This window comes from Scyliorhinus canicula, chromosome 4 (genome assembly GCF_902713615.1).
Source record: "Scyliorhinus canicula chromosome 4, sScyCan1.1, whole genome shotgun sequence".
Lineage (NCBI taxonomy): Eukaryota > Metazoa > Chordata > Chondrichthyes > Carcharhiniformes > Scyliorhinidae > Scyliorhinus > Scyliorhinus canicula.
The window spans coordinates 72,956,392-72,983,425 of NC_052149.1; the positions used below are offsets into that span (position 1 = coordinate 72,956,392).

Sequence of the window (27,034 nt, forward strand, 5' to 3'; positions counted from 1 at the left end):
CCCATATAAAAGGACACAGCACACATGATCTTTCTCTTTCCAGTGGAGACACTCAGTGTGCACACAGTGTTGAATTGAAACACAGCATACCCACCACGTGGATTGTCGCAGACTGGTTCGTCAGTCTGAGTAGCTATAGCAGGGTTAATAGGAGAGTCAAATCCAAGTAGGAGAATTGTTAACCGTTAAATAAATGTGTTAAAGCTATCTCCAAGTCTGAACCTTCCTTTGTCAGAGTGCACATCAAGGAAGCAGCTTATGCCACGTCAAGAGCAAAACAAAACAATCCCCATTCTGCAAAAACGTATTCCAGAGGCAACGGTGAATCATCTCATGCACACAAAACAGTTCCTGCAGCGGACTCCCCTACAGTCGAGGCCACTCGACCAAAAGATGTGTTAGAATAGCAGATGGATGCATTTGCGTGCAGTTCTACAATGAAGGATGAAGTATATACCATTATATCCGAAGAGGATGAGCCACTAATTGCCTCTCCAACAAAAGGCGAACCATATGTCATCATATCAAGTGAGGATAAGATACCAATTGGGGCTCAAACAAAAATGAAGAAGCAATGCCTAATGTTGAGTGTCATAATATCCACTCATGTATATAATGAGATGCAGACAGGCAGTGATTGACACATAGGATGACCAATGAACACACAACACAGAACAACCAATCACCAGACAAGACACCACCACTATAAAGCTCACAGGGCATTAAGACTCCAGCTCTTTTCGGGACCCAGACACTGAGACAGTCAGAGTGCACAAGTCAGTGGACATTATTGCCATGTGGTAGCTAGTAAGTCTGGTCGAGCCAGTTAGAGGTCATCAGTAGGATTAGTAGAGTGTCAACCCACAGCTGAACACGTACAGCCGTTCTTAGTTTAAACAAAACCGTGTTGGATCATCTCCAGTGTTAGATGTTTGTTTCTAGCTTCCCTGCATCCAGTTGCAGCCAACGTCAAACCAACCCGCCTAACAAATCATGGTACCAGAGTGCTATTAATCCTGCTGAACCTATCTCGAGTAACTCTGCAACGATCAGAAAGCGGCCATCCAGCGACATGGACAACATCCAGTCTCCTCCGCATCTCCGGCAACCTCGCTTCCAATTGGAAGATCTTCAAGCAAAAGTTCCTCCTGTATATCGAGGCCTCCGACCTCGAGGTAGTATTAGATGGAAGGAAGATCGCGCTATTTCTCTCGACCGCGGGGGATCACGCCATCCATATCTACAACTCGCTTACGTTTGCCGATGGCGAAGACAAGACAAAGTTTAAAATGGTCCTGCTAAAATTCGACAGCCACTGCGACATTGAGGTGAATGAGAGCTTTGAAAGGTACATCTTCCAACAGAGACTTCAGGGTAAGGATGAATCTTTTCAGTCCTTCTTGAACCATCTCCGCATTCTAGCGCAGTCATGTAATTACGGCTCGCAGCTGATTCCATGATCCGGGATCAGATCGTTTTCGGGGTCCACTCCGATTCCCTGCGGCAGCAGCTCCTCAAAATAAAACAGCTAACTCTCTCCATCGCTATTGAGACGTGCGTGGTCCAGGAGCATGCCAAGAATCGTTACTCCCACATCAGGACGGCGAAAACTGCAAAACTGGCCACCCACAAGGCAGAACGGGTGCAGGCCATTGAAAAAATGCAAGGCTTGAGCATCGAGGAGAGTGGCCGTTTTGCGCGCTTTTCCCGGGTCCCGACTCATGCGTGCCACAGCCAGGTGGACGACGAGGCCAAGAACCCTAATGAGGACTTTGATCCAGCCAAGACATCAAAGTGCAAGGGTTTGCAGAGTGTCCCTGAAGTTGCAGACTTGACTGCAACTGCGCAATCATTCAAAAGTATGCCGACACTGGATGTTTTACCGGGTGATGGGAATGCAGATAAGTGTGTGTCTGGAATCATGGATCCACCAAAATCCTTCGATCAAGCTAAGGCTCTGGAATCAACTATCGTGGCAGAAGAGCCAGAGTCAGCCTGCACAACAGATGATCCAAAAGCAGTTGCCATGTCAAAAGCACCACAAGCAACTAAGCCCCATGACGGAGTCCAGCAGCAAGAAGGATGCCACTAAAGTCAGAAAGAAAAGAAGATGGAATCAGAGGATCCACCCCATGAGAATCCACTTGGGTTGTGTGAAGTGCTCACTTGACCATGATTTCCAATTCCCTATTAGCAATAGCCTTCAGTTGCACGGCAAGGGGCCTCGGCAGTCGGTGGGGATTATGGGTGGTTGGTGGGGCAGACGGGCAGTGGCTGTGGTTGCCCCTGGAATGGGTACACACGATCCAGGGGTTGGCATGGTGGTGTTGCACACGTTTGCCTCCCCCCACCTCCCAGCACTTCCCCCCTCCCCCGATTCACATGACGACCTACCCCTGCGGCCTATGCCCCCACCCCCAGTTGAGGGTTCTCCGCCGAGCACTGGGGTGGCAAGCTAGCGCCACCGGGCTCTTTGCCAGTGAGCAAAGATGGCTACTCACCTCCTCGGTTCCCTGCAGAAGCCCTTCCAGCAGGTTCACGTTTTTCAAAACGAGTACCATTTGGTGCCACTGTGACCACTTGCTGGGGAGGCCGATGAATCATGGGAGGCTGTTGGATACGCGGTCACTCCCGTTAATTGTATAGAAATCAGGCTTAAGTACTGATAATTGGTTTCTCGCTATGCTACGGCGGGATCTTGATTTCACTTCCAGGCCGGTTACATCACAAACTGTTTGCCCATTTTCAGTCTCTCCCACTATTCACCGGCCTCATTTTTCACAAGTGAGAGCACAACAAGGCCTGAGAATCGAGCGCCAAACATCATCATGCTCTTACGAATATAGGCTAGTGTTGTGTTGAATTCTCATGTTGCCAGTCCCCTGATTTCTCATGGCATATGTTGCACCAGAATGCCAGTTGTGATATTGCTCTTAGAATCCATAAAATTCCAACAGTGCAGAAGGAGGCCATTCGGCCAATCAAGTCTGCATGACTTTGTGAAAAAGCACCCTATCTAGGCATACTCCCCCGCCCGATCCCCGCAGCCCCACCTAACCAGCGCACCTTTGGATACGAAGGGACAGTTTTAGCGTGGCCAATCCACCTATCCTGCACATCATTGGATGATTTGGATGCTGTCACCCCTGCAATGATTAGAATGCCAGCCCAGGGTAATATAAAAATAGCATTTGAGCAAGCTTTGAAATTGCAAAAGAAAATATGATGTGTTCTTTGAATCCAGCTGGACTTTACTTCCAGCTCTTCTCCATTGCTAATACTGTTTGTGTTCCTGGCACAAAATATGACCATGGAGACATTCAAACTTTCTGACGTGGAGCTTACTGGCAGCAATGGAAACAGCAATGGCAATAAATAAAATTAGAACAGATTTATTTCTGGCTGTGAGTAATTAACATCTGTTTAGTTGAAAACCAACCCCAGAAATTGTACAGCGGACTCTTTTGACTACTTTTCACATGGTTCTGTTGGTCAGCACATTATTTCAGTGCAAAGCAGGGACCCAGGTTCAATCCCCAACTTGCATTGAAATTAGCTGATTTCAGTCAAGTCCATGGTAGAGGCAGCATAATTAGCCTCGGTATCCTCAGGATAGCCGGGATGATTTAATCAATTAATGCTCTTGCTCTTGAACTGGATCTGGTGACAACTGAATGAAAATGTGGATGGTCGATGGGGACAAACAGGGTAGAATGTGAATGGATTTCTGTGCGAAATAACCTGTCGGTAATCACAGTTGATTTTCTGAGTACTTTTTCCCTTCTCTATCCAAAACTGTACATTGGCAAATTACAATCATACAGAAGGATGACTGCAATTTAAATATATACATGGCCAATAAGTGAAATTTTCCATTAGCAGCAGGTACTGCCAAAGCTTACATATAAATCATAGAATCATAGAATTTACAGTGCAGAAGGAGGCCATTCGGCCATCGGGTCTGCACCGGCCCTTGGAAAGAGCACCCCTACTTAAGTCTATGTCTCCACCCTATCCCCGTAACCCCACCTTAACCATTTGGACTCAGGAGCAATTTAGCATCCACCTAATCTGCATATTTATGGATTGTAGGAGGAAACCGGAGCACCCAGAAGAAACCCACACAGACATGGGATGAAATTGCAAACTCCACACAGTCACCTGAAGCAAAATTGAACCCAAGATCCCTGGCGCTCTGAGGCGGCAGTGCTAACCACTGTGCCACCCGTCTGTTTGGGAAAAACACTAGACAGCAGCCAGCACCAGTGGATTTGGATGCCAGTACAAGTAAGCACCTCATGAAACTATGTTTACTGAGGGCAAAATTCTCTGGCCTCATTTCACTCGAACAAGAACGAGACAAGGCCGGTGAATAGCGGGAGAGGCCAAAAACGAGAACTGCGTTGGGTGCCAAACCGCCCCCCCCCCCCCCCCCCCCCCCCTCTCTCAGGCGATATCAGAATCTCGCCATAGTCTGGCGTGAAACCAATAATCAGCACTTCTGCCCTATTTCCGCACAATTAACGGAAACCACCACAGATCCAACGGCCTCCTGTAATCCAGCGGTCTACCCTGCAAGTGGTCACAATGGCGCTGATTAATATTCTTTATTAAAAACGTGAATCTGCCGGAAGGGCTTCTGTGGGGAGCCGAGGAGGTGAGTAGCCATCTTTGCTCACAGGCATGAGCCCGATAGCATGGGCTTGCCGCCTCAGTGCTCAGAGGAGGGTGAGGAGGGGGGCGTGCACTCGGGGAGGGGGGAGCACCCTTGGCTGAAGTAGGCCACCATGGGTGGGGGTGATCGGAGTTACGGGCGAGGACGCAAGGAGGTGGTCAACTGGGGAGGCAAACCTTGTCCCTGCCTGTCTGCCCCACCGACCACCCATAACCCCAAAAACTGCTGAGGCCTCTGGCTATGTGTCTGAAGGCAATTGCTGAACTGACTATCATGGTTAAGTGAGCACTTCACACATCCAAAGTGGATTCCTGTGAGTGGGCGGGCCATGGCGCATGTGGGAGTCATTGCCTAGCATCCCAATCAGATTGTGATTCCTGGAAACTGTGCCTGAATACTGTGGGAGGGAACACCACACATGCAGCAGACGAGATCTGAACACCAGGTGATGGGCCCCAGCACCAGGGACATGTCCACGGATGCAGGGCGAGTGAATGCAACGGGGAAGGGACCAGCACCAGGTAACATTGTATATGGGTGTCAGGGTACAGGATCTGGGGTCAAGTGAGCGGGGGGGGGGGGGGGGGGGGGGGCACCTGCTGCGGCTGGGAATGCATGGACAGGGTGTGGGGGAGAGATCAATGGGTGAATTGAGGGTCCCGGGGTCGGAGCCACCGCTCTTTGCCAGTCTAACGCCCTCTCCCAATTTCCTACAGAGATTGAATGGAATAGATGGTATTTCGAACCCCGCATAACTGGCTCGTGCAGCTGGTAGGCCATGGATTCTCTGTTTGCCCGGGCAAAAAACTATATCAACTTTGACATGGACCACGCCCAACAAGATGCCCAGGCAGCAGTATTCTCCACCATCCCCAGGATGACACATCCAGGGGATGATAGATTGCACACATGTTGCCTTGCATGCACCAGGCCAACTGGGTAGCTATACATTAACATGAAGGGATTCCACTCCCTAAACATCCAGCTCGTGCACAACCACCACATGCAGATCATGTAGGTGTGTGCACGCTTCCCAGGGAATATGCACAACAGCTACATCCTGGGGCAGTCAGACATCCCGGGCCTCTTCGAGGATCACCCCAGAATGGCCGGTTATCTTTTGGGGGATAAGGGATACCGCTGAGGACCTGGCTTATGATGGCAGTATGGAGACCGGAGACCGATGCGGAGACCCAATACAATGAGGCTCATGTAGCCACACGGGCTGCCATTGACTGGTGCATCGGACTGAACAAAATGCAGTTACGATGCCTTGACTGCTCTGGTGGTTCCCTTGAGGGTCGTCCGCTTTGTGGTGGTCTGCACAACCTGGCACAGCAGCAGGCGATGTCTGGAGGTGGGGGTTGAGGAATATGAGGCAACCTCCATTGAGGAGGCAGAGGAGGACAAGGATGATGAGGAGGCACTGGACCAGCAGGGGCTGGAGGATATCCCGAAGATGAATTGAAGGGCCAACCAGAGACTGCAGGACAGGTAGCCACGGCGAGAGTCCCGCAAGCCTGGAGGACCATGGAGGCCCTCATATTTGTCTGCTTCACATAGAACGTGGCCTGGTCCGTCATTGCTATCCTACCCCTCCTCCGACCACTCACCCCCCTCCAACATTTCCCACCCTCCCTATGGTCTGTGTTACATCGATCCAGGGTGCTGGGACAGTGTCGGCATTCTCAGCGGCTCACTTATGAGGGGAGATGATGAGAACCCGCAGAGAGCTGAGTGTTTGTGCTCTGCTTATGCCATAGTCTGACCTCTGTCTGTCTGCTGTGTGCATGCTCACACCCATCACCTGCACGCGGTGTGCTTGGGGGGGCGGTTGGGGTGGGGGCCGGCTTGGTGGGTGCATTCCTGGGTAGATGGACCAAGGGTTCGGAGGTCGACCTGCATTCTGGAAGAAAGCTAAAAGAGCATCATACTGGTTGTGGTGAAGGGTTTTTAATATTTCACAGTGTGCAACAATGCACCACTCTCCAGATGGTGCCGCCCCACTCTTCCACCCCCCCCCCCCCCCCCCCCCCCCCCCCCCTCACCTCCCTCCACCTGTGCGGTCTCAGTGATCCTCGAATTGCTGAGCCTTCCTTGCTCTATCGCTATGTCTCGGTGTGACCCAAGGATGCACATCAGTGTTGGACGAAGCCAGCTGCTTACCATGTTCCATGGTCTTTAATGCCCTCGACAGGTGTCCTCTGGGGGCGCTGGGCTAGAAGGCCCTGCCGCACTTGTTGTTGGCACATGCACAACTGTGCTAATCTGTCTCATGTGTTGACTGTGAGATGCAATGTCGTCAGAGAGGTGGAACATGGGGAGCTGGTGGCCACCATGACCACTCCATGGGATGGGTCTGGGTTGGCACTTCACCCCCCTTTCCTCCCGCTCGGAGCTTGTAAGGCCGCAGGGCTCACCTCAGGACTGACGGGTAGCTGGTTCGATCCCTGACTACTTCTGCGTCATCTGGCTCTGACAGCCCTGGCTGCTCCCCAATGTATCCAGCACCATTATGTTGACGCCCTCGGCGATCCTCCTCAGTGATTGGGCCACGCTGTGCAATGCCTTGGCAATGCCCACCTGTGACTGGGATAAGCTCCGCAGGAGGGTGAGGGGACAGTTGGGGACGACGACATGGAGTGGTTGAGGGGCTGCTCACATGGGAGCGGCAAGGCAAGGTCCCGGGGGGGGGGGGGATGAGGCTGCGGTGGTGGTGTCAACTTGCCCGTGCTGCCCGATGTGGGTCATTGATCTCTTGCAGCACTGGATGCCAGTCCTCCTGTCAGGCTTCCCGAGCTGATGGCCATTGCCACTTCATCATCACAAGTGGCATTGGCTGCCCTGTGGCTAACTCTCTGGGACCCTTGGGGAAATTGTACATCCCTCCTGGCCTCCTGGATGTAGGAGCCTCCCCAGGGCCAAGGCTCCAAACCTTGGGGTCGGGTGTCCTGGCGTCATGGCTGCAAGCTGAGTGGGGTTGGCTGTGCAAGTGCTGTTTAAGTGCTGCTTGACCTTGTTAGTGGGGGGCTGGTAAGCGCGGGTCCTGGCGAATTGGCTGGCAAGTCTTCATTTGCGGCGTGAAGCCCATGGGGCCTCGTTAAGTGGACCAATTGATGTTGTATTGCGTTGCCAGCCTTGCCGGGCCAAGCACTGGGAAGCTCGTGGCAGTTCCTGCTCGCTACTACGTTTAGAAAACTTTTCGGAGAATCACGCCCTAGGTTTCTGCAGAAATTTTTCATTTTATTCCTTCATACCATGGACGAGCGGTCACTGATGAATAATAATTGGTATTTGATCAAGATATTGATGAGAATAAAGCAAAATACGGCAGAAGTGGGAAATCTGAAATAAAAACTGGAAATGCCCAGCAGGTCAGACAGCATTATTGGTCAGTCAGAGAAACAGGTAACATTTTAGGTCAATGACCTGAATACATTGTTAGGGTTGGATGCTATAGGTGCAGAAGGAAGGTTGGGTCGTGCATTAGCACTTGCATAGATCTGTTTGGCCAAATGACGTGTTTCTGTTGTTTAAGTTAAGACTTTATTTGCACGTTTTGCTGAATTAATTACAGCTCACTGGACTATGAAAGAGTGCCTACACTGTTATCTGCCAGACAAACAGCAGAAACATGCACAAAAAATCAATAGTTTTGAAAGGCAATGCAGCCTGTTTGCCAAAGTCTGCCTGTTGTTAATTATTTATCTACCAGGACTGTCTCAGCATCAGTGAAATCAAAATGAAGAATCAACATTATTGTTGATCTACTCGGGATATTACCTACTGAATTCTATACACCTTCAAACTCTCTGGTGGTGAATTCAAAATGCTGATGTAATACCAGTTCATCAAAGCAATTCCTAGTCTGTGCTGAATTTGCTAACCTCAACTGGGGAAAGGTTGCAATATCGAGCCCAATGTGTGCTGACTATGGAAAAGACAAAGCAGTTATCCAGAAACCCATGCACAGTATGTGTGCTTTTGGACATTTGGCAATAACTGATCAATCTCAGCTGTGATGTCCCCATTACTCCATGCTTGATCTGCCTGCTGACATTCATTATCTGGATTAATTATTGAACTGAGATACCGATTGGCTGCTTGAACCATGTTTTAGCACAAGTTAGTATATTCAGTAAGGTGGGTAGAAACATTATATTAAAAACTTCCATCAATAACATTTGGTGTCCCTGCTTATTTTCTTAAACTCTCTCTAGCCTGCAGACCTGCAAAGCATTAGCCAACAAACATTTTAACAGAGGGAAGTGACACAAAAGATTGTACAGGTATATATATATGCAGCTCTAAATCAGTCCTCCACCACACAAATGAAAACTTTCAAGACTCAACATGTTTAACATTTATATTTCATGTTAAATAGTTAACCAATCCCTTTGGTTCAGGAAGAATATTTTAGTGAACAGTTTTCTGCCATTTCTGCATGTGAAGCTCATTCTTTTTAAATTTTAATTATTTCTAATGACAAAATCATATGTTTCTATTTTTGAGAATTTGGTTGAGAATGACAGTAATTTCATAATAATTTGTATTTAGAAAATGCCTATAATAAAGCAAAATATCCCGAGGCCCTTCATAGGGGCATTATCAAAATATACATATCAGAGCATGCCACCAAATGTTTGATCAAAGAGGTAGGTTTTAAGGAGCGTCTTCAAGGAGGAAAGTGAGGTAGAGAAGTTTAGGGAGGGAATTCCAGAGTTTAGGACATTGGTAGTTGAACACATGCCAGTGGCTGAGTTGTTAAAATCAGAGGTGCTAATTGGAGGAACGCAGAGATATTGTAGGGTTGGAAGAGATTATAAAGATAATGAAGAATGAGGCCATGGAGGGATTTGAAAACAAGGAAGACAATTTAAAGTCAAGGAATTGCTTAACCAGGAGTCAACATAGGTCACTGAGCACAGGGCTGTTGGAGGAACTCGTTGCCCGTCAGGACTCGGGCAGCAGAGTTTTCGATGACATTCAAGTTTACGGAAGGGAAATATGGTGGGAGGCCAGCCAATATCAATTTATTAGCAATCATATTGTATAGCAATTACATTGTTAATCCATTTGCATTGTTAAAGATAGACAGGTGATAATCATTGGCTCACATATAAAGGGACAGTTTAATTGGTTGAACCAAAATATCATAAATAAACATGACTGCAAATGTGGGGTGTGGAATTATCAGATTTACTCAAAATAGGAGTGGGGTGTGGAAGGAATTAAGAAACTCTGTGACTCTGCTGAGCTGGCTCGAGAATAAACCTGCTTTAGATTCATTCTTCCACAATATGCAATTATTCGAAATAACGGACAAGTGAATTGGAATAAAGGTAACAAAGGTATAAATAAATAAGGATTTCAGCAGATGAGTAACTGAAACAGGAGCGGCGTAGTGATATCGCAGATAATATATGTTTCATTGAATGTAAAGTTGTCAACTTGTACCACAATACCGTTATTTTACTTTCAAATCCGTCACAAATTTTTGTCCTTCAAGTAAAATGTCACTAAGAATTGGTCAAGATGCAGGTCCACCAACTCTCCAACATTTAGTTGGAATTTACAAGTGAAATAAGTGCTCTCTTACTCTCCCATGTATAGTGACTGCATCAGTAACAGGAGGCATTTCTTTTGTTATCTGCTGAGGAAAAACTAGAGAAAGGAAAAGAGAGGAAAACGTGTATTTCTATAGTACAACCTTCAGACAATCCCAAAGCAATTTACTGCTAATGAATTATTTTTAAAATAGTCACTGTAAACAGAGTTTGAAGTATTCCACCATTCATAGCGGTAATGAAGTAACCCTATTAAAATATAAGGTCTGTTGGATAGAGGATAGTTACTGTCATTATTAGTTCTGGGATTGTCAGGTCTGTTATTTCGCTCTTAATGAATAATGAGAAAATGCAGAGAAAAAGAAAACATGCAATCAATCTTGCTGTGAAGAGAGAAATAGCAAAAAAAGATTAGCAAGAATAAATAAAAAGGAAATAGAAAATCGAGAAAGGTGAGAAAAGAAAAAGGAATATAAAATGGAAAGAAATGGAAAACAGGAAGAAAGCGATAAAGACTGGAATTCTCCGGTCATCGGGATTCACTTCTCCAGCTGACAGTTCATCACTGCCAGTCGGCTTTGTGGCAGCATAGAGTGATTTAAATGGGAAATCCAATTGACAAGCGGCGGGAGGATAGAATCTGCTGCCATGAACAGCGTGTGGTCAAAAATCACATGGCTGGGAGCCCGGAGAATCCCACCCGAAGAAAGAAGAAAAGCTAAATGAGGCTAAGGAGAAAAATACTTAATTCATATTTCTAATACAGCATTCCAGCTGTGATTCTTTATTGTAAGTGGTTGGGCCCCTTATCTAAGGAAAGGTATACTGGCATTGGAGGTAGTCCAGAGTGTTATATTATGATATTGTAATATATATTACTCTTTTTGTTTAGCCGAGTTGTCGAAATATAGACGTAGTCTTCATGTGATGATAAAGTAATTTAATGAGTGATATAAAATAATCTTGAGTTCTTTTTACTTAATACTAAACTAATAAACAAACAAATAACTGTAGATTAAACTATTAAATAAGATAATGCTAAATACTGCTATCTATTAATTTCTTCTCTCTAGCTATCTCTCTTCTGTACTCTCTGCACTCCAGACACACTCTCCACTAGGAAAGAGCTGAAAACCTTTTTATAGATCCTGACAGTGTGGCCATGTAGTGTTCAGTTGCCTGTACTAGCTTAACATAGTCTGATCATGTATTACTACTTACAGAGATCACTACATCCCCCTTTTTAATCATTTTCTTGTGTACACAAAAGTAAATTGACATAGGAAATGCAGTGGTGTACATAGTGCAGCAAACATTAGAATCATTTTAAAGTGCAGAGATTGAGTCTATTTGGTTTTCTTCTACTTCTTGTGGATCTTCTGAATTTCAACGTTGAGGTAGAAGTTTTAAGGTTCTTGCTCTGATGGAGTAGAATGTCGTTGTTGTTCAACATGTCTTGAAACAGATTGATGTAAATCAAGATCAGGAAAAACTGGTGTGTGAACCTTAACTTGTAGAAGATCACGATGATTTCTTCTGATCCGTACATCATCAGAAGTTTTTAACCAGGTATGATCTAGGTGATACCTGTCTAAGAACATGAGCAGTGTCTGCCCAACCTCCTTCAGGAAGTATGATGCGAACAGTATCATCTACTTCAAGAGGTTTCAGATTCTTGGCATGTTGATCATAGTACTGTTTCTGTTTTTGACGTTGGTGATGAGGTTTTTGCACAACATCATGTTGATCAGGGTCAGTAATATGCAGTTGAGGTTATGTTGTCCTAATGTTTCTATTAAACAACATTTGTGCTGGAGATAATCCTGTGGTCAAAGGTGATACGTTAGTAAGGCTAAGTAGAAATCAGACTGTGAGTCTCTGGCTTTACTTAATAACTGCTTGATAATATGAACACCTTTCTCAACCTTTCCGTTAGATTGAGGGCTTGAGGTGATATATCTGAAATTGTATGTCATTACAAATTCTGTCCATTCTGTATTGTTGACAGTGACCTTTCGGCTATCCATTCTTCAAATGATGGATTACTCTGGTCAAAGTGGCATCCTTCTGTGTCTCATCACGTATCTGTGATCGGACGCAGGAAGTAATTCTCTAAACAGGTTGTAGATGAACATCAATATCATTGATTGATTCTGTTGGTGTGATCTCTGTGTCAATTGATCTGGACAGAGTGTCTGCTATGATTAATTCTTTACCTGGAGTATAGATAATGTTAAAATCATATCTACGCAATTTAATCATAAGCCTTTGTCGTCCAGGTGTCATATCATTAAGATTCTTGTCAATAATGTTAACAAGTGGACGATGATCCGTTTCCACAGTAAATTTTGGTAAGCCATATACATAATCATGAAATGTTGTAATTCCAGTAACAAGTCCAAGACACTCCCTCTCAGTCTGGGCGTACCTGCACTCAGTTGGGGTCATTGATCTGGATGCATAGGCTATGGGAACCCAGTTGTTGTGGATGTCCTGCTGTAACAAAACAGCACCAATGCCATTCTGACAGGCATCAGTCGATCTTTTAGTGGGTTTAGTCGGGTCGAAAAATGGCAAGCTTGTAGCCTGGATCCGCTGTTGTTTAAGATCTAACCATTTTTCATTGTGACGCTGAGTCCATTCTCAATCAGTGTTTTTCTTGATGAGCTGAAGTAGTTCTGGTTGAAAGATTTGATATAGATTTTCCGAGGAAATTCACAAACCCTAGAAAGCTCAAAACAGCTTTCTTATCTTTTGGTTGCTGCATTGTTTTAATGGCTTGAATTTTATCATTGTCAGGTTTGATACCATGAACTGTTATGCTGTCATCAAGAAATTTCAGTGATGTGGTAGCAAACATGCACTTCGATTGGTTGAGTTTTAAACCATAATGATGTATCCCCTCAAAGATTTCTTCGTCATATCATGTGTTCTTCTGCTGTCGTAGACCAGATGATCATATCATCAACATAAACACGAACACCTTCAATGTTCTCTGTCATTTGCTCCATTATACGATGAAATATTTCTGATGCAGAAATAATACCGAAGGGCATTCTATTGAAACAATACCACCCAAAAGCGTGTTGAATGTGCATGGGAGCTTTCTCGAGTCATCAAGCTGCATCTGCCAAAATCCTTGTGAGGCATCTAATTTGGTGAATATTTTGGCATTGGCCATTTCTGAGATGATTTCCTCTCTTTTATGTATTGGGTAATGCTCTAGAATTTTGTTGTTGTCTTTAGGACCCATGCATATCCTCATGTCACCAGATGGTTTTTTCACACAGACTAGGGAGCCCACCCAATCTGTTGGTTGTGTCATTTTTGATATTAATCCTTGTGATTGCAGTCTTAGGAGTTCAGCTTCCAATCTTTCTCTGAGAGGTGCTGGTACTTGTCTTGGTGGATGGATTACTGGCTTGGCATCTTTTTTAAGAATATTTTTATATTGATATGGCAGTGTGCCATGTAAAATATCAGGGTTTCCTTTTAATAATTTTTGGATGTCATCTTTTATTGTAGATGTCTCATAAGTATTCAGGAAGATTCTCTGAATTAGCTGTAAATCTTTACATGCCTGAGCACCCAATAGTGAAGATCGGTGATCATCCACTATTTCAAATCGTATTGTGAATGGCCCCGTTGCTGGCATTTGCAACATGATTTGATTTCCATTTTAATCTTTCAGTGAACATTCCGCAGGTACTATGCCATAGTCACCTGTGATTGTAGGGGGCAGCACGGTAGCATAGTGGTTAGCACTGTGTCTTCACCAGGGTCTCCGGATTGATTCCCTTCTGGGTCACTGTATGTGCGGAGTCTGCACGTTCTCCCCGTGTCTGCACGGGTTTCTTCCGGGTGCTCCGGTTTCCTCCCAGTCAAAAGACGTGTAGGTTAGGTAGATTGGCCATGCTAAATTGCCCTTCTTGTCCATAAAGGTTAGGAGGGGTGTTGGGTTAAGGGGATAGGGTTGATGTGAGGGCTTAAGTGGGTCAGTGCAGACTCGATGGGCCGAATGGCTTCCTTCTGCACTGTATGTTCTATGTCTATGTCTAGACAAGTCCTTGGAGTTGAGTAGATTTGCTGAATCACCTGTATCTAACTTAAATGTTATTGGATAATTGTTGATACATACTGTTGTCATCCACTCATTACTAACAATGTTGACTTGTTGATTCTTTGTTGCTTGAAGAGTTTTCTTAGTTGCATGAAGAGCTTTCTTTGTTGCTTGAAGATCTGCCTTTTTTCCTTGAAGATCTGTCTTCGTTGATGCTTCAATCACTCCGACAAAGAAGGTATTTTCCAATGAGAAAATGTCATCACCTTCAGAAAAGTCTTGCAGTGTATTGACTTTTTCATCTTTTTGAACTGCTCTCACGTTGTAATTCTTTTTGTGTGTAAGAGCGAGTAAATTTGCTGAAGACCGGCACCTGAGAAGCATAATGATTCATCTTTGAACATCTCAGACAGCGTTTTCCAAAAAGCTGGGCAGTTCCCCTTTAAATGGGCGTGGCCACAGCTGTGAAACGTCATCACGCTGTCGCTGTGACACATCAGTGACGTTCGCGCATGCGTAGACCTTTTTTACAGAGTCTCACATTTCTGTGCGAAGTGCGCATGTCCCGAGTTGGAAAATGCGTGCGCAAGATAGCTGCTTCTCAAACGTGCTTCTGTGCTGCCTGTGACACCATTTTTATTTTCTCAGCCTCATAGTGGACTTTCCGCCTTTTTCTTTTGGATAAAACTCTTAAGTATTGACTTTTACTTTGTTCACTGGAGATGCATTTTCCAATAGCAATTGTTAACGTAATATTATTTTGACAGAATAAGGTTTCTCTGAAAGAGTCATCTGTTATACCGTAGACGATTTGATCTCTCACGAGAGAGTCATGCAGATCAACATAATTACAGGTCTGAGTTAGGAGTTTTAGATCAGTTATGAAGTTAACAGATTCTCACTCGCTTATGAAATCTAAATCGCTCCAAAATTTTATTTGTTTGCATTCTGCAGTGATCATCGAATTTAGTGATTTACATGTTCAAATTTAGTTTTATCTTCACCTGTAGTAAAAATAAATGAGTTGTAGTCACTAGCTTCCAGATAAAGCTGGAATTGTTGCTTAAACAGTCTCCAATTAAGATTAAGGTTACCGGTTGTCTTCAAATCTCTGGGAGCCTACACTTGACCCATCAAAAATCGATTCGTAGTCGAGGATTCAGTTTCTGCGATGACTTCACCAGTTGAATAGTTGGTATCGGAACTTTATCACCTTTGTTTGAATTTACTGACTAGTCATTCTTAAAGCTTATTCTGACCTGGTACCATGTTATATTACGATATTGTAATATATATATTATTCTTTTTGCCCAGGCGAGTTGTTGAAATGTAGACGTAGTCTTCCAGTGATGATAAAGTAATTTAATGAGTAATATAAAATAATCGTGTGAGTTCTTTTTACTTAATACTAAACTACTAAACAAACATGACTATAGATTAAACTATTAAATAAGATAATGCTAAATACTGATATCTATTAACCTCTTCTCTCTAGCTATCTCTCTTCTGTACTCTCTGCACTCCAGATACACTCTCCACTAGGAAAGAGTGGGAAAACCTTTTTATAGGTCCTGACAGTGTGGCCATCTAGTGTTCAGTTGCCTGTACTAGCTTAACATAGTCTGACCATGTATTACTACCTATAGAGATCAGTGCACAGAGGTGTTTCACTAGGTTGATCCCAGGTATGGAGGGATTTTCTTCGGAGGAGAGGTTGAGTAGGTTGGGACTGTACTCATTGAAGTTTTGGAAGAATGACTGGCAACCTTGTTGAGACATGTAGGATTCGCAGGCGGCTTGACAGGATAAATGCTGAGAAGTTGTTTCCTCTTGTAAGAGAGCCAATGACCAGAGGGCAGAACTCAGAGTAAGAGGTCGCCCATTTATGACCGAGATTAGAAGGAATTTCATCACTCAGAGGGTAGTAAATCTGTGGAACACTTTACCACAGAAGGCTGTAGAGGCTAGTTTAAGTATGTTCAAGGCTGAGAGAGACAGATTTTTAATCAGTAAGCGAATCGAGGGTTATGGGGGTAAGGCAGGAAAGTGGAGTTGAGGATTATAATATCAGATCAGTCATGATCTCATTGAATGGCAGAGACTGAATGGCTTGCTTCTGCTCCTATATCTTATGGCATATGTGCACTATGAGCTGAATTTTCATCATGATTCAAGAGGCAATTTAGAGGAGCCACGGGCGGGATTCTCCGTCCAGTGACGCCGGAATCGTGAAACACGTTTTGACGGAGAACTGTCCATGAGCCGAACATTGTAGTCGGCGCTGGGCGCTTGACAGAATGCCATGCTCCGAAGCCTTGATAGTGACATCAATGCATTCTAATCCGCACATACAGTAAATGCCAGTGGCTATCACTAACGGGCCCGACACAGTATTCTCCGGGGCCTCTGCAATCCTCCGAGTTTCACTTGGGTTTTAAAAATCGGGAAACTGACGCCGTGGCTGCTGTGGGAGAGAGCAGGTAGGTCATGTTCTCAGATATGCGACCATGGGCCGCCAGTCCTGCCACTGGCATGCCTAGCTGGGGGAGGGACATCTGCCAGGGCCGGGGGCTGTAGTGGGGTTGACAGGGGTTGACCAGGGGATGGGCGTGGTGATCCCTGGGGCTGGTGTGGTGTCCAGGCACAGGCTACCATTGTCGCTGCTTGCAGGACAGCCACCTTGCTGTGCACCCCTCTGATGCCCACCATGGCCCGTGGTTTGTACAGAGAGATACCGGCCGTATGGATGAACCCACTCCCAACCCCTCCCTCCACCCCACCAACCGCCTCTCCCACCCACACTGGACACTAGCTGCTGGTGGGGCATCACAAGGCCCACCCAAGGGGATGCCCATGGTAGCCAGCGCTTGCCTGAGGTCTCTGAGGCAAAGGGGATGAATCCCAAAGCCTCAGGTACTTTGGGAAGCTGCACTTAGAGTGAGACTAGCTGTCTCGCTTTAATATGCAGGTTTGCCAAAAAGTGATCCTGCCCACAATGAGCGGGATTTACATCGCAATGTCCTGCGAGACCGCATTAGATCTCGAGAGGCATTGCGAGCCGGGCAGATCTGAAATGGAGAATCCGGCCCCACATTTCTACACTCTAATCCTGTTGTGAAGTTGGATCTGTGCATACAAGTGTGATTACATGGGGCACATCTCATAGGTTTATCTGCCCAGTGTGACTTTAAAAAGAAAGACTGAAAATAATTTAGATTAAATTGATCATTAAAACCTGAATTGTGGCCCACAACGCGAAGAGAATTTATTTTCACTTTAAAAGATCACCTTTTTTTTAAATCTAGGCTTTGCATTTTTTCAATTTATACAATTGGTTATATCTATCCTTGATGGTGTGAAGCCACTGTACCCAAACAATTTCTGATGGTTAAAGGTGTTTCTTCCAGCAATTACCAAGGAATGCATTTCTGCTGGTCCAACTTTAACCGAAGAATTGCTCAGTTCCCTCAAGCACTCATGAATTAGCAAACCCCATTTAAAGCAGGTGACAAATTAGGTTATTGTTTTAGTCATATTGACCATCAAAACTGAAAGCATCAAATCTATCCAATGTTAACAGTTCTGAATGCTATGAAGTTACCAACCTACTTACATTTCGCTTGCAATTGACGAGTTCCTAGACATGGACTTTGGTGACAATTCATAATCGCTGTCTGAGCGATAGAGAAAGGATTCTCGTCGTTGGTTGTGGCTTGGGATATTAGTGTGCAATACAAGTCCTGATCCAGGGCTGACCTGAGGATCCAATGGACTCCGGCCTGGAGAGGGACCATTCTCAACATCAAAACTATTAGAAAACACACACAAAAAAGGCTTTATTGACACATGTTTTTATATATTTTAAAAGGTTAATTGTTAACAATGAATCTATCATCTTATTATATGTAGTTTTTTAGTTGTTTTGCTTGAACCACAAATCATTTAACACCCTGCAGCATGGTATGCTTGGTAGGTGCCCTGATTTTAGGCCTCTGACAAAGTAACTTTGCATTTGCCACCAGGAAGTGCATGAGAGGAGCCAAACACCAAATCCAGCTATTAAGCACAAGAACTGTACAGTTATAAAAATCAATTATTTAAAATTTACCATTTGTAATGCGGTATTATGGTAAGTAATTGGAAAAGCTGTAAGAGAACTTGTAACGATTAAGAGAGTGCATCAGGTTTCATCAAGCAACCAAAAGATACTAGAACTATTACATCAATTGTTGGTATGGTTAGAAAGGCTGTGAAAATTCTTGAAAGTCTTTGGCGGCACAGTGACACAGTGGTTAGTACTGCTGCCTCACAGTGCCCGGGTTTAATTCTAGCCTCGGACAACTGTCTCTGTGTGGAGTTTGCACTTCCCAGTGGCTGCGTGGTTTCCTCGGGTGCTCTGGTTCCCCCCCCAGTTCAAAGCTGTACAGGTTAGGTGCTCTGGTCATCCTAAATTGCTCCTTAATACAGGTTAGGTTACGGGGGTGGGGCGGTCCTGGGTGGAGTGCTCTTTCGGAGGGTTGGTGCAGACAAATGGGCCAAATGGCCTCCTTCTGCACTGTAGAGATTCTATGATTCTATGGTTTGGAACAACAATAAAAAGAGAAGTCTTACTTGGAGGTTCCTGAGATGAGAAAATATATGCTGGATTGTCTAATTAAATCTACACTCTTTATATATTCAGCAATTGGAAGCAATATTCTAAGCAATAGGGCATGGTGGTGAAATTTTCTGCATTTTAACGAGAACATGCAGCCATAGGCTCCAGAAGATATGTGAATCAACAACTGGTGCTTATATAACACCTTTTTAAGCATTAAAATATCGCAAAGTGCTTCACAGAGACATTTTAAAAGAAAATATGACCCCAAGTTGCGTGATGGAATATTAGGGCAGTTGACAAAAAGCTGAGTGAAAGAGCTAGATTTGTGTTAAAGGAGGAAAGTGAGGTAGGGGGCTGAATGATTTAGAAAGTAAGCATCGGGCCCAGGCAGCTGAAGGCATGGCCACACTAACAGTGGAACGATTAATATCAGGGATGTTCAAGAGGCCAGAATTAGAAGGACACAGATATCTAGGAGGACTTTGGGACTGGATGAGATTAATAAGATAGTGAGGGATGAGATTTTGGATGAATTTGCAAACAAGGATGACCATTTGAAAATTAACCAGGATCAAAACAACTTAATGGGCCTTGGAAAATACTTTCACAAAAATCAAAACTTATTTTGAAAGCGTGGATCCAGTAAAACATCTGAAAGAACTGAGAACCCAAAAAGAAATGGTTAGGCAGGAACTTAAGTAAATTAAGGTCAATAAATTTTAGAAACCTTCTAAAACAGATGGATAACATCATATTAAAAGGAACTAAACATGTCTGTCCTGTTTGGGGTCAAAAATGTAACATACTTAGCAAAATAAACCATTTCTCAATCAAATGTACGAAGTCCAGCAAGTTGATCAAGACACCCACTGGTTCTAATTTGGAGGTGAAGTTACTTGTTACAAAGGTGAAAAACACATTCCTTCACTTCAAGTTTTTGCATTTGTGGAAGGCCAACACATTAATGATTATACTCACAGAAAAGTCAGATTTAAGCTAGACTGTTATAGTACCCTCAGTTTTGATGTGCAAATGAATACCCAAAATAGTTAGATGATCCCAATGGCCAAGAGCTTCAGGATTCTAACAATTCACTGCTTATGTTCAATAAATCAGTAATAAAAGTCATTTTATAAAACTCCCAGGAATGATAAAGAACAGTCATGACCTACTAACATTGACAAGAGAAGGTAGATCTATTAACATAGAACAGTACAGCACAGTACAGGTCCTTCAGCCCATGACGTTGTGCCGAACATTTATCCTAATCTAAGATCAACCTAACCTACACCCCTCAATTTACTGTGGTCCATGTGCCTGTCTAAGAATCACTTAAATTTCCCGAATGACTCTGATTCCATCACACACCCAGTACTCTGTGTGTAAACAACCTACCTCTGACATCTCCCCTATACCTTCCTCCAATCACCTTAAAATTGTGCCCCCTCGTGACAGCCATTTCCACCCTGGGGAAAAGTCTCTGGCTATCCACTCTATCCATGCCTCTCATCACCTTGTACACCTCTATCAAGTCACCTCTCTGCCTTCTTCGCTCCAGTGAGAAAAGCCCTAGCTCCCTCAACCTTTCCTCATATGACATGCCCTCCAGTCCAGGCAGCATCCTGGTAAATCTCCTCTGTACCCTCTCCAAAACATCCACATCCTTCCGATAATGAGGTGACCAGAACTGGACACAATATTCCAAGTGTGGGCTAACTAGGGTTTTATAAAGCTGCAGCAAAACCTCGCGGCTCTTAAAACTCAATCCCCCTGTTGATGAAAACCAACACACCATACACCGTCTTAACAACCCTATCAACCTGGGTGGCAACTTTGAGGGATCTATGTACGTGGACCCAAGATCCCACTGTTCCTCCACACTTCCAAGAATCCTGCCTTTAACCCTGGATTCAGAATTCAAATTCGACATTCCAAAATGAATCACTTCACATTTATCTAAACACGGATTCGTGAAGGGTAGGTCTTGCCTCACAAATTTGATTGAATTCTTTGAGGAGGTAACTAGGTATGTAGATGAAGGTAGAGCAATTGATGTTGTATATATGGATTTTAGTAAGGCGTTTGATAAGGTTCCCCATGGTCGGCTCATGAAGAAAGTAAGGAGGTGAGAGATAGAGGGAAATTTGGCCAATTGGATAAGTAACTGGCTATCACATAGAAGACTGAAGGTGGTGGTGGATGGAAAATTTTCAGACTGGAGACCAGTTACCAGTGGTGTACCACAGGGATCAGTGCTGGGTCGTCTGCTATTTGTGGTTTTTATCAATGACTTGGAGGAGGGGGCTGAAGGGTGGGTCAGTAAATTTGCTGATGACACCAAGATTGGTGGAGTAGTGGATGAGGTGGAGTGCTGTTGTAGGTTGCAAAGAGACATTGATAGGATGCAGAGCTGGGCCGAAAATGGCAGAAGGAGTTTAACCCTGATAAGTGCAAAGTGATTCATTTTGGTAAGAAAAAATTGAATGCGGATTATAGGGTCAATGGCAGGGTTCTGAGGAATGTGGAGGAACAGAGAGATCGTGGGGTTCATGTCCACAGTTCTCTGAAGGTTGCCACTCAAGTGGATAGAGCCGTGAAGAAGGCCTATAGTGTGTTAGCGTTTATTAACAGGGGTCTTGAGTTTAAGAGCCGTGGGGTTATGCTGCAACTGTACATGACCCTGGTGAGATAACATTTGGAGTATTGTGTGCAGTTCTGGTCACCTCACTACAGGAAGGATGTGGAAGCATTGGTAAGGGTGCAAAGGAGATTTACCAGGATGCTGCCGGTTTGGAAGGTAGGTCTTATGAGGAAAGGTTGAGGGAGCTAGGGCTTTTCTCATTGGAGCAAAGGAGGATTAGAGGCGACTTAATAGAGGTTTATAAGATGATGAGGAGGATAGATAGAGTGGACGTTCAGAGACTATTTCCTCCGGTGGATGTAGCTGTTACAAGGGGGCATAACTATAAGGTTCAGGGTGGGAGATATAGGAGGGATGTCCGAGGTAGGTTCTTTACTCAGAGAGTGGGTTACATAGAACATAGAACATAGAACAGTACAGCACAGAACAGGCCCTTCGGCCCTCGATGTTGTGCCGAGCCATGATCACCCTACTCAAACCCATGTATCCACCCTATACCCGTAACCCAACAACCCCCCCTTAACCTTACTTTTTAGGACACTACGGGCAATTTAGCATGGCCAATCCACCTAATCCGCACATCTTTGGCTGTGGAATGGACTGCCTGCTGTGATAGTGGAATCGGACGCTTTAGGAACTTTCAAGCGGTTATTGGATAGGCACATGGAGCACACCAGAATGACAGGGAGTGGGATAGCTTGATCTTTGTTTCGGACAAAGCTCGGCACAGCATCGAGGGCCAAAGGGCCTGTTCTGTGTTGTACTGTTCTATGTTCTATGTATAACTCCATCTGCCACTTCTCAGCCCAGGTCTGCATCCTGTCAATGTCCTGTTGTAACCTGTAACAGCCCTCAACACTATCTACAACTCTCCCAACCTTTGTGTCATCAGCAGACTTACTAACCCACCTTTCCACGTCCTCAGCCAAGACATTTATAAAAACCACAAAGAGCAGAGGTCCCAGAACAGATCCTTGTGGGACACCACTGGTCACCAACCTCCAGGCGGAATACTTTCCATCCACTACCACTCGCTGCCTTCTTTTGGCCAGCCAATTCTGTATCCAGACAGCCAAATTTCCCTGTATCCCATGCCCCCTAACTTTCTGAATGAGCCTACCATGGGGAACAATGCCTTACTGAAATCCATATACACACTGCCCGACATTCATCAATGTATCTCGTCACATCCTCAAAGAATTCAGTGAGGCTTGTGAGTCATGACCTGCCCCTGACGAATTAATGCCGACTATCTTTCATCAACTATGTTTTTCTAAATAATCATAAATCCTATCTCTCAGAATCCTTTCCAATATTTTGCTCACCACAGATGTAAGACTGACGGATCTGTGATTCCTAGGGAATTCCCTATTCCCTTTCTTGCCTCCCTCCAATGATCCGGTACTACTCCAGTGGAGAGTGAGGATGCAAAGATCATTGCCAACGGCGCAGCGATCTCCTCCCTCACTTCCCGTAGTAACCTTGGGTATATCCTGTCAGGCCCAGAGGACTTATCTATTCTGATGCTTTTCAAAATTTCCAGCACATCCTCCTTCTTAATATCAACCTGTTCGAGTCTATTAACCTGGTTCACACTGTTCTTATGAGCAACAAAGTCCCTCTCTCTAGTGAATACTGAAGCAAAATATTCATTTCGGGTCACCCCCATCTCCTCCAACTTTAGGCACAAGTTGCCTCCACTATCTCTGATTGGCCCTACTCTCACTCTGATCATCCTCTTATTTCTCACATAAGTGTAGAATGCCTTGGGGTTTTCCCTTATCCTTCCTGCCAGGGCTTTTTCATACCCCCTTCTAGCTCTCCTCAGTCCATTTTTGAGTTCATTCCTGGCTACCTTGTGACCCTCTAGAGCCGAGTCAGATCCTTGCTTCCTCAACCTTACGTAAGTTTCCTTCTTCCTCTTGATCAGAAGCTCCACTTCTCTTGTCATCCAAGGCTCCTTCACCTTACCATTCATTCCACGTCTCAGTGGGACAAAACTATCCAGCACTCGCAGCAGGTGCTCCTTAAACAACCCCCACATTACTGTTGTGCATTTCCCCAAGAACAATTGTTCCCACTTTATGCTCCTCTGCTCCTGTCTCAGCAGTATAATTTCCCCTCCCACAATTAAATACCTTCCCATATTGTCTGTTCCTATCCCTCTCCATGACTCTGGTAAAGGTGAAGGATTTGTGGTGACTGTCACCAAAATGCTCTCCCACGGAGACATCTGACATCTGGGAGTAGTAGGTACGAATGTTATTCATAACATACAATGTGTAACAGTGAAACTCAAGATTATTATAATAGATGATTCATTAAAATGCAAAATTATTCCTCAACAAGATAAATAATACTGAAGAAATTACTCAAATGGATGGTTAATGGGGTTTTACTGGTTTATGGTCAAGTATCCTGAGGGAAATGGAGGAAGAAATTTAGTGATTCAATAAAATGCTGTGGTCACGAAAATGATGCCAGGGAGCTGACTGAAGGCTGTAAAATATGACATCCTTGTCCAAAGGAGATAGGGATAGCCCAATATTGGCTAGTTAACATTACTTTTGTTTCTGATAATTCACTAAGGAGTGGTTTTGTCTTCCTGTGGCTGGCACCAAGTAGATGGAGCATACCCAAATTATATTTCCCCGTACATCTCTGGTGTGCCTCCAACACAGATATAATCCTTAGTAGGGCCTTGATCTGTAATTACTAATACAGCTGTTCCTGCATACCTTGAGACGCTGGCAGTCGAGCGTGTGCTGTAACTGTTGGAATAACAACAGATACAAAGCAAAGCTGAACCTCGGTCTTACTTTGTATTGCTGTTAGTCTTCTCAGAACCTCCAAACTAGGAGGAGAGGCAATCTTCCAATTCCTGAATGAAAATGAGGCAAGAGTGCTGAGAACTCTCTTTGGCCTGAGTCTGAGAACACACACTAACAGATTCAAAAACAGCTTCTTCCCCGCTATGATCAGACTCCTGAATGACCCTCTTAAGGACTGAACTGATCTCTCTCCGCAGCTTCTCTACTGGTGTGCTACTGTTGTAGCACTATACTCTGTATGCTTCACCCAGATGTCTATGTCTATGGAGTATTTACACTATGTCCTATGTTTGTTCATGTATGGAATGCTCTGCCTGGACTGTACACAGAACAATACTTTTCACTGTACCTCAGTACACTTGACAACAAATCTAAATCTGGTGACACATTTCAATGCTTGCCCTTTGTCTGCATCTGTTGCAGAGGCAAGCATTCTGCAAGGGCAATATACAGATGCAAAGGCTGTCTCTGTCTCCATGTGCTTGTGTCTGGGAATTGAGGATTGGCAAACACAATAGGTAGGAGAATGAGTCTCTAGAATCTCTAAATGCAGAATTAAATTCTTTGAAGCTAGAGAAACATAAATTAATCTGCTTGCTTTAGATTGCAGATTGCTCATCAATGCATTATTAGTCTAATAAGATATGTGATTACAACCATGGTTTGGTGTCAGGTTGTCTTTTATAATGCTCCTGTGAAGTGAAAAATGAAAATCGCTTATTGTCACGAGTAGGCTTCAATGAAGTTACTGTGAAAAGCCCCTAATCGCCACATTCCGGCGCCTGTCCGGGGAGGCTGGTACGGGAATCGAACCGTGCTGCTGGCCTGCTTGGTCTGTTTAAAAGCCAGCGATTTAGCTGAGTGAGCTAAACCAGCCCCTGTAAGTGTATTACTACATTAACGGCTTTACACAAATGCTATGTTGTTTTCGTGTAGCCTATGGTGATATTCATGTACACATCAATCTATATTGTTGTCTATCAGTGCACACAATTATCAGTACAACCTCCGACCAGCAGGTGGGGTTCATAATTATAATCTTTATTGTCTCAAGTAGCCTTACATTAACACTGCAATGAAGTTACTGGGAAAAGCCCCTAATCGCCACATTCCAGCACCTGTTTGGGTACAGAGAGAGAGAATTCAGAATGTCCAAAAAGCACATCTTTCGGGACTTGTGGGAGGAAACCGGAGAAAATCCACACAGACACGGGGAGAGCATGCAGACTTCACACAGTGACCCAAGCCGGGAATCTAACCTGGGACCCTGGAGCTGTGAAGCAACAGTGCTACCCACTGTGCTGCCCTACCAGCCACCGCATCCAGGTGATACAGTCAGCTCGAAGATGCCAATGGAAATGGATGATCCAAGTTTCACAAAGATATTGCAACAGGCAGGTCCACATTCGATTTTGGTTCTTACTGAGGAGGTTCAGTCTTGCGAAGGAACCAAAGAATACTGTTGAAAGTGCAAAGTCCTTTTGTGTTGAGTCCAGCAAAAGAGCTGGTATGTAATCCCAAAACGCTTGAAGAGGACACAGATCACGCAACAAAGACAGCGATCAGAGAAGCATCCACAGCAGTGAATACGGAACAAGCAGGAACACCAACAACAAATGAAGGTGGAACATGATCCCCGATTCAGCCATCACTCAGGAGATCAACCAGATTAAGTCGCCAACCTGACAGACTGAACTTGTAATAAACTGTGTACAATATATGTTTAAAGTTATCATGCATATCAGGTTGTTTAAAGAACAGTCACATTTGTAAATATTAATACTTCCAAAGGAAGGGGGATCTGGTGATATGCATGTACACATCAATGTATATAGCTGTCTATCTGTGTACACAGTTATCAGTCCGACCTCCGACCAGTAGGTGAGATCTAATACATGACTCGAGACACCCGCGAGTTGGTAGTAAGTCATAAAAGATAGTCACACTTAGAGTAACTCCAGGAGAATTCACTGAATTCATTTTGCAGCCATCGTCTGTATTATAGTTCGTTAGTTATCTTTCCATGTGTTTGTTAATACATTAACTTTCTAGTTAAACAACAATATGTTCTGCGTGCATCATTACAACGGTTATATCCCAGAACACAACATAGCCCTGTCTTGCAGATCTGGCCAATCCCGTCATGCCAGATGCATCGTGGGGAGGCCCAAAACAGGATTCACTTCAGGCGCCAAACTGATCACATTTAACCAGACTCGCTACGTCTAATGTGATCAAGATCATGTCCAGCAAATTACATTTAAATGAGACACTAGGCTCTTCTAAATGTACACAGCCCGTTTGAGGCCACATCGTCTCAGAAATCACAAGCCGCACCGGTGAGGCCTCATTCAGGCGTAGATTAATACTGGTCTCTACAAAGGGAGACCAGGCATGATGGCCATGCCAGGGACGCCATGAGAGTCACCCCAGGTGGTTGGGAACAGGGCAGGGAAGTGCCTTGGCAGTGTCAACCTGGCACCCTTATAGTGGCCAGGCCCAGTGCCTGGTTTCCACATAGGCAGTGATAGGGTGCCAGAGTAGCACTACCAAGGACCGGGGCCTGAGGTGGGCCATGCCCATGAAAAGGATAGTGAAGTTGGGTATGAAGGATGGTGGGGGGTGAAGGAGGGCATGAAGTGGGGTATTGAAGGGTGGAG

General features: G+C 44.6%; 1 protein-coding gene across 7 annotated transcripts in view; it reads right to left on the reverse strand.

Annotated features, from left to right (window-relative positions):
* Positions 1–27,034, reverse strand: part of pde4ba (phosphodiesterase 4B, cAMP-specific a) — a 1,084,249-nt gene that overhangs the window by 293,483 nt on the left and 763,732 nt on the right. For 6 of the 7 annotated variants that reach the window (XM_038794458.1, XM_038794461.1, XM_038794459.1 and 3 more), the window contains one exon: positions 17,916–18,110. The exons of the other annotated variant lie outside the window; for it this stretch is intronic. In XM_038794458.1, coding sequence (XP_038650386.1) covers positions 17,916–18,110 — 195 coding nt within the window. The remainder of the gene's footprint in view (positions 1–17,915; positions 18,111–27,034) is intronic. 7 annotated transcript variants of the gene reach the window in all.